At 32.8% G+C, this 8,470-nt stretch overlaps 1 protein-coding gene across 1 annotated transcript; it reads left to right on the top strand.

Moving 5' to 3' along the window:
- Positions 1–797: 797 nt before the first annotated feature.
- LOC145954524 (DExH-box ATP-dependent RNA helicase DExH10-like) lies at positions 798–4,895 on the top strand. The gene is made up of 9 exons (XM_083068931.1): positions 798–1,001; positions 1,116–1,160; positions 1,829–1,918; positions 2,020–2,112; positions 2,343–2,496; positions 2,594–2,742; positions 2,775–2,921; positions 3,612–3,704; positions 4,342–4,895. The coding sequence occupies exons 1-9, from the start codon at positions 798–800 to the stop codon at positions 4,450–4,452; spliced, it is 1,086 nt and encodes a 361-aa protein (XP_082925057.1). The 3' UTR covers positions 4,453–4,895.
- The last annotated feature ends 3,575 nt before the right edge of the window (positions 4,896–8,470 follow it).

The raw sequence follows: 8,470 nt of genomic DNA, 5'->3' as shown, positions 1-8,470 counted from the left end.
ACATCTCCTTCCGAAAGACATCTCATAAGAGCTCTTGCCCTCGCCAGCCACGACGCCTCCCTCGCCAGCCACGACGCCTCCTTCTCTGTTAGGTATTTCATCGATTCTCTATTCTGTTTGTGGCTTTCTTCACTTGTCTCAGCCATTGTCATTTCCTCCGTTCAAGTTCCCTTTCGTCTTCTTCACTTGTCTCAGCCATTGTCGTTTCCTCAGTCTTCGCGGACGCCATTGGGTTAGGTTTTGTCGCAAACGCCACCGCCATTGTCGCGCAAGTCGTCGCCTCCCGTGACGCTGTAACCCAGAACCAGAAACAGAACAGAGGCAACGAGGTTTCACCCTCCTACCTTAGACGCATCGCCAGAACCCTAGTCAAATCGAAGCGTTACCACCATGCTCTTGAGTTTCCATTTCCATTTTCATTTACTAAAAGAAAAACTTATTTCATTTTTTTTTCTCTTAGAAGTGTTTATGAAAATGTTTATTTGAACATGCTTATAGTATTGTTATTTGACAAGAAAGGAGAAAAGAAAAAAGATTTAGATTTACAATTTTGGCATTGGTTTTATTCTTTTGGCTAATTACTAAGGTATGTTGTTTACTGCAGAGACTACAATCGTTATTTGAGGAGCAACAATCTCAAACAACAGAATCCATAGATTGAGGTTGGTGAAAACTAATCCATAGATTGGTGAAAACTAATTCAATATATTTTGTAACCTACAAATTTTTATATTTCATTTTTTTTATTGTTTACTGTGTCTTCAGCTCTTTTTCCTTATTGTATTTTACTGAGTTAGATGGACCTTTTAACATTTCAGATCAAAGTAAAAGAAGGTGGAACTGATTGGGGCTGGGGTGTTGTAGTCAATGTTGTTAAGAAACCTTCTGGTGGTGGTTATATTGTTGATACTTTACTTCATTGTTCACCTGGTTCAAATGAAAACAGTTCACGGCCAAAACCATGTCCACCCCGCCCTGGAGTGAAAGGTGAAATGCACGTGGTAAGTTGACATTTCAAGATTTTACATGATTTTATTCATGGCTTTTTGTTGTAACTCTAACTATATCAGAAAAAACTTACGTTGCTTTCTCTTGTCTGCTTCCTTCTGTATTAGGTCCCTGTTCAATTACCATTAATCTCTGCCCTTGGTAAACTGAGGGTATCTATACCTTCTGATCTCTGACCCTTGGAAGCCAGGCAAAGTATACTACTTGCTGTACAGGAGCTGGGCAATCGTTTTCCCCAAGGGCTTCCAAAGCTTAACCCTTTAAAGGTAATTTTTTTCCTCACACATGCCACAAGTTGCTGGTATGTTATTGTTCTCTATCATATAAACATAGAGTTAGATAAATAAAAGTTGTCAACATTTGACCTCAAAAGTAGGCTTGACTGCACTATATCCTTTAGTGATTCACCTGCTAATAGATGCATGCTTTTTACTTAAACTACATAACAACAAAAGATTTAGTTAATTGATTGTTTTCTGACATTCTATCTTCTCATTATAAGGTTTGTTCCGGTATTTACATTGCATAGCCAAAACTGTGAATTGCCTTTCTGTGTCATATTTTATCCTTCATTTCATTTACCTTGTAACTTCTCTGTTTCATTCTCCTGCTTTTAAATGGATAAGGTTCTTAAATCACATGATTTCTATTAAAATAAAGTACAATATTTTTTTTTGGTAAACTCTAGTCACAGATTTTACTAGGTACACTATTTTCTGATTATTTTAGAGAACAAATTGGAAGACAATAGAGCTTGACTGATCTTTAACAGAATCAGAACAATAATTATGTTTTGTATTCTCTAAAATAATATTTCCAGGACATGGATGTACGGGACGCAGAGATAGTTGAACTAGTCAATCAAATAGAAGAACTTGAGAAAAAATTGTTTGCCCATCCTATGCATAAGGTTTGTTAAAATGAACACTATTTCCCCTATTTTTATGTTATAAATGTGATGTTGCTTTTCCTTTGGTTTGAGTGTTACCTTAATATTTTGTTGCAATTTAGCATCAAGATGTGGATCAAATTAAATGCTTTGAGAGGAAAGCAGAAGTGAATCATGAAATTCAGCAACTGAAGACAAAAATGCGGGATTCCCAGGTATGACTTTGCTAATTTGTCTTTCTTTGCTAGATTTACATATTAAGTCAGATCACATAAGGTTGGAACTTGATGGGAGTCTAGATAATGTCTGCATTGAATTGTATGTTTTCAATCTCCATGTGACTTTGCAAATTAACGACTTAGCAGTTGATAGATTGTTAATATGGTGATTTTATTCATGACAAATTTTGAATGCATTACTATTTAATTACTTGAACTCTTTTCAGCTACAAAAATTTTGTGAAGAACTAAAGAATCGCTCACGAGTCTTAAAGAAGCTTGGTCATATTGATGCTGATGGTGTAGTTCAGTTGAAGGGACGGGCAGCCTGCTTGATTGACACGGGCGACGAACTCCTTGTTACCGAATTAATGTTTAATGGTGAATCAATATTTGTTTCCTCATTGTGCTTTCTGTATAGTTTGCAGTTCAATATATTTTGTAACCTTTTTTTTCTTCATTTCCCCTCCTCCATTAGGTACTTTTAATGACCTTGACCATCATCAAGTTGCTGCCCTTGCGAGTTGTTTCATACCAGGAGATAAATCAACTGAGCAGATACAACTGAGAACAGAGCTTGCAAGGCCTCTGCAGCAACTTCAAGATAGTGCCAGAAGGATAGCAGAGGTAGATGTTTTATCACTTAACCTGAATTTTTTTGGGAGTTTCTGTATTTAAATATAAATGGGATCATCACCCTTTTGTCACAGATACAACATGAATGCAAATTGGATATAAATGTAAATGAGTATGTGGAATCAACAGTGAGGCCATACTTGATGGATGTGATCTACTCATGGTCGAAGGTTAGTTACGCCGTATTTTTGGTTTGAAGCCTTGTCTACTTTTAAGTCATTTACTTGACATCAAAGCCTCTATATGACCAAGTGGTCTACAGTTTTTGATCCTTGCTGCCCCATTCCTCTAATAAAAAATAGTTTAGTTTCAACACCAAGTTGGTTCAAATAAAAATTGCCCCTTGACACTATTTTTTGTTTCATGACATTTCATATTTACCTTAACATTGAAAAATAACTAGAAATTGGTCTGTGCTGAATGCTAATTGTTGAAGTCATGATGATGTTTTAGTTTTTTTCATGTAAGGACAAAAAATGTAGAGTTTTTTAATAGGGACCAGAACAAAGCAACAATGTTTTATTTTAGGTGTCCTGACCAGTGTGTGGGTTTTTATAAATTTTAACTTATTCTCTAAGCATGACCTACGTTATGGGTTAGTGACAAGCTCCATGGTCTACTAGTCTTAATTCATTACCAAGTAACATATAGTTTCTTCAGCATGGACTTGTGCGTTCATTGTGGCCCAAAAATTCATTTTATGTTGCAACCCAAGACATGTATGTAGTCATCTTAGCTGCAGTGAAACTAATGATGGGTATGCATTCTCATAAGAGTGGGAGAAAAAAGAAAAGAAAAATATGCTCTTTTTAAGTATGTATATTAATTTCTCTCACCTTTCCTTTTAAAATTTTCTCCAGGGAGCAAATTTTGCTGATGTTACACAAATGACTGACATCTTTGAGGGAAGTATCATTCGGAGTGCTAGAAGGCTTGACGAGTTTTTGAATCAGGTATACAAATGTCCACTCTTTATAAAATAACCACTTGGTTTCATTTTTGACTATGATCTAGCTTAAAACTTGCATCTTGCAAATGGGCCCTTCTATTCAAGAATTGGAAAAGAGCAAGTAAATCTGAAGCTGGGGGTTTGACAGCACGACTCAAAAAGTGTGCTAATCTGGACCCTTGCATTGTCAGTTGTTTTATAACTTAATTACGGATGGAATATCTGATATATACTTGAAGTTTGAAGTGTTTAATTGCCAAAAGTGAAAGTGTAATTTGCTAGAGTCAAAAGTAAGTGGTTTACCTGTATTTTTGATTTAGTTGGAAAATCTTTCCAATTACGTTTTAAACATTAGCAATTCTTTAAATTCCTTCACTGTAGATAACTCGTGTTGTCATAAATTATACTGCTACTTATTGGGACAAAAGAAAGTCATTGCGCTTTGTGCCTCAACTCAGTTATTTAAATGTTGCAAAATATTCAAATTTTGCCTTTAGGGGCTTATAAAATTAGCATTCCGTATGCTTGATCATTCTCCAAGTTATCTTGCACATTTTTGGTCAATTTCAATATTTGGAAATTAAAGGAATACAATTATATGATGAATTTCATAGAGTTCTGATTGCCTTACTTCTTTGCAGTTGCGTGCTGCTGCTAATGCAGTTGGAGAGGCTGCCTTGGAGCAGAAATTTGCAGCAGCAAGTGAAAGCCTTCGACGAGGTATTATGTTTTTGAATTCTCTGTATCTGTGACTTGTTTTCCTCCGGGCCATTCGATTGGTTATATTCATGGTTATTTCGGGTGGCAGAAAGTTTTTACTTTCCGGGTGCGCTTACTTCCTTCTCTTACAAGATTTCTGGTGTATTGATTCCGGGTGCGCTTACTTCCTTCTCTTGATGTCTGTATTGTTCTTTTATCTTCATTTTAAATGATATCATGCATTTTCATAAAAAAGACTTGATATTTTTGTTTTGATTGAAATTGTTTCAATAATAGGCTCTGGTAATCGATTACAATAAATGGGTAATCGATTACAAGAGAACCTTTTAATAAGTAAATTTCGAACATATGATTTTCATTGTCTGGTAATCGATTACATGTATAGGTAATCAGTTACCAGACTCTTAAAAACAAATGGTTCCCTCAAATTTAGTCATCAACAGTTAGTGAGGGATTCATCCCAGTTAGTGACGGATAAAATCCGTCGCAAATTGTGACGGATTTAATCCCTCACAATTTGTGAGGGATTTAATCCCTCACAATTTGTGAGGGATTTAATCCCTCACAATTTGCGAGGGATTTAATCCCTCACAAATTGTGACGGATTCTACTTAATTAAAGTCATCACAGTTTGTGACGGATTTAATCCCTCACAAATTGCGACGGATTTTTATTAATTTCTAAACATTTATTATTAGAAATTAGTGACGGAAATTATACTGTTTGTGATGCCTTAATTCCGTCACTAATTGTGACGGAAAAAATAATCCATCACTAAATATTTTGTGACGCCAAATTTTGTGACGGAATCATTTCCGTCACAAATTCCGTCACTAATTGATTTGTGACGGATTTTATCAAAATTAGTGACGGATTTGTTCCCTCTCTAATTTTAATTTTTCTAGTAGTGTTGGATTATCTTTTAGCCCATTTCCTTTTTTATTTTTAGTATTTCTTTTATTTTGACCTTGTATTTTGGGTCACATAATTTAGGGAGTTATTTTCTTGTATTTTTTTTGAAGGTGTAATTAGTTGTTTAGGAAGGGTGCAACAATATTAGCACATGAAACTAAATGGGCTTGTGTTGGGCTTATGGGTGATGCCTACCCACATGAGAGGATTTACCATATGATTGTTTCCTACACCTTACCATAGGGTACACAAATCCAATAAGTCACATGTATCACACACTAGTCACACCATTCAACTTGCCACATAACAAACTCTTAAATACTAATGTAGATCTAGAACACATGGGAGCACATAACTTCTAGAGCCATTAAATATAGTGTCATTATTTGAATTCAAATTTGAACTCAAATAGGCATGCAAATATAGGCTTAGTTAGCCAAACTTGGTTGATTATCTAACTCCCTACGCTAGCTTGATCTATATATAACCTCCTCCCTGGTGTAATCGACATTGCTTTTGAGATTATAAAGATTTAGATTCACAAAATTTTGTCTTCAAAAGTCTTTTTTCTCTTTGAAGTTCTTATTCCTTAAGAGCTTTTATTAATGAATTTCTCCTTGTAATGACCCCTCTTTCAAAATCTAATATAGTTATAATCTCCTATTCATATATTAAACACAATAATTATTAGACGAATAAAATATACATTTTATTGATTTATTTATCTTATTAATCCTTATATGGACGTTACACTTAGAAATGCAAACAAAAATACCAATAAACTCACAAATCTATTGTTCTATTCCAATGTACCCCCTAATCTATCTCAAATTATTATTATTCTAACCTACATTTTAACGGTTGCAAATTATCATATCAGACAAATTGTAAGAGTTATAGAACCTGAAAAATCATAACGATATCAAAGAGATAAATGCACAATCATAAGAATCAAATTATATTCGAATAAGTAACAAATACATAATGATTCAAATTTGATTCATCTGCTAACAAAAAGAGTGCACTACAAAAAATGTTACATATAGTGACATACAAAAAGTATCATTATAGATATAATATATGTAGGTATATACTTATTTGACATATAATTACATACAATTTTAGTGTTGATTTTGAATGAGATTTAACAATATATTTTGTGTGTCACTATAGTCTATACCTACACTTTTAACAATATACCAACATATATTATATTTGTGTAGATAAAAGTAGTTTTTAATTACACATATTGTATCATTATAGGGTATGTGTCACTATGTGACAATTTTCGGTAATTTTTGACATTTGTTATGAAAGTCATTTTAAATCAATCAAAGAACTGATGTAGATGTCGTAAAATATAATAGTTTTCTACATCGGCAATTTTAACCCATGTATAAGTATTATTAAAAAAAAAACAGAAAACACCTTTCAATCCACATTCTTTTTGGGTCCAGCACTCCTAATTCCACAACTCCCAAATTGCCCTACAAACCCTCCACACCGCATACCTTCCCACCCCACGAACACTCTCTCCCCTATGACTTCAACCAAATCCCTAACAACCTATGTAATATATAATTGTCATTATTCTTAAAAATGTCACTATACTACACATTACATGCTTGTTGTAAAACAACCAATGTAATATTCCGTTGTCAAATCTCATTTTTCAACAGGTAATCAACCCAAACGTAGTTAATTTTAGTTACACATAGATAATAGATTCAGCAAAATATATTGTTTCCCATCCTCCGAGGCTTCCCAAAATGCATGGAGAATTCCTTTTATTGTTACAAACTCTTGAAAGTGACCAAAGGTTTTTTCAGCCTTTAGATAATAGATAATATGTGTGGCTTGAAATCCAATGCTTTGTGCCTAGTCCTTTGAATGTCTAGAACTCCAAAATCCATCTTTATGCCAGGTAGCACCTTAAGCACTATGTTCCTGAGTACTCTGATAATGCTAGTGCTCAAACTTGAAATTAGCTTCAGAAAAAATATGAAATAAGGAATATATGTAATTTTATGCTAACATGCAAGTTTAAGAATCTAAAATTTCAATTTTGAAGCTAAACAGTATATAATAATATATATCATGCAACTGTGTCAGACTTTTTACTAACTGTTGGTAATGTCAAAGTTTCTTCCGTATAAAATTAATGCTGCACTCATGTCTTATCTCAAATGATATATATAAGTTTCATAAATTAATTTAAAAATGGTCTCATTTACATTATTTTATTTTAGGTTTTGTGTTTGTGTGATTCAGCTATAATTGGATCAACAAATCATTTATAAGTTCTTTTACTATGTGATTTATATAATTAAAAAAACAAAAACATCAAGGAATTCGATGAATGCCATATATACAAAGAGGAGGAGGATTTAAACGACCGATATAACTATACTAATTATTATATCATTTAATAATTTTTAATTAAATATGATTATTTTAAAATTTATCAATAGATTAAAAGTTTTTCATATATACAAAATTTTATATTAATTTAAGATAATTTGATATTTTATTTTCATAAAATAAAATTGATGTGATATATATTTTTTAAAATATATTAAAATATGAATACTTTAATTATTTTTAAATTATTATTTGATTTTAATAAAATTTGATATAAATTTACATTTAACAGTTTGAATGGATAAATTTACATTTAATATAAAAGTATTAGATAATATAATAATCGATAAAAATTATGTATTATTGGGCCTCTTTTTATATATATAAAAATGTGTGTGTGAGATCTCGTAACTGATCGTTATCATTCCTTCAAATGCGTAACACAGGAAATTGGCATGATTTCAATATTTGCGTAAAATATGGTGAGGCATGCCAGCAATAATGTTAAGGTCTTCTCAGTGGAAGGATAATGATTATATTTTTTTAATACGGCACCATGATGTACAAAGTAATTTTACACACATAATAGAAAAATTCTATTTGTGCTCTCTGGTTAATAAATCATGCAGAAAAGGGACATCTGCATTGTTTAATACGTTTAGTGCAACGAGTTTAAAGTTTTTTTCCATTTAGCAATCGATACTACTATTATTTGTGTTCTTGCAGAAATCCCAATGCAAATATAATAAGATGAAGGAGAATGTGACAGATGGCATG

Source organism: Cajanus cajan, chromosome 1 (genome assembly GCF_000230855.2).
Source record: "Cajanus cajan strain Asha chromosome 1, NIPB_CcT2T_4, whole genome shotgun sequence".
Taxonomy (NCBI): Eukaryota; Viridiplantae; Streptophyta; class Magnoliopsida; order Fabales; family Fabaceae; genus Cajanus; species Cajanus cajan.
The sequence above is the reverse complement of the archived record's forward strand: the minus strand, read 5'-3'. Positions and strand labels throughout refer to the sequence as shown.

What these genes read in the sequence shown, in the direction of transcription:
- LOC145954524 (XM_083068931.1), top strand. Translation starts at nt 798, where the DNA reads ATGGACCTTTTAACATTTCAGATCAAAGTAAAAGAAGGTGGAACTGAT. An exon ending in TTGCCCATCCTATGCATAAG is followed by an intron (nt 1,919 to 2,019) that starts GTTTGTTAAAAT and finishes GTTGCAATTTAG; the next exon opens with CATCAAGATGTGGATCAAAT. An exon ending in TTGACGAGTTTTTGAATCAG is followed by an intron (nt 3,705 to 4,341) that starts GTATACAAATGT and finishes ACTTCTTTGCAG; the next exon opens with TTGCGTGCTGCTGCTAATGC.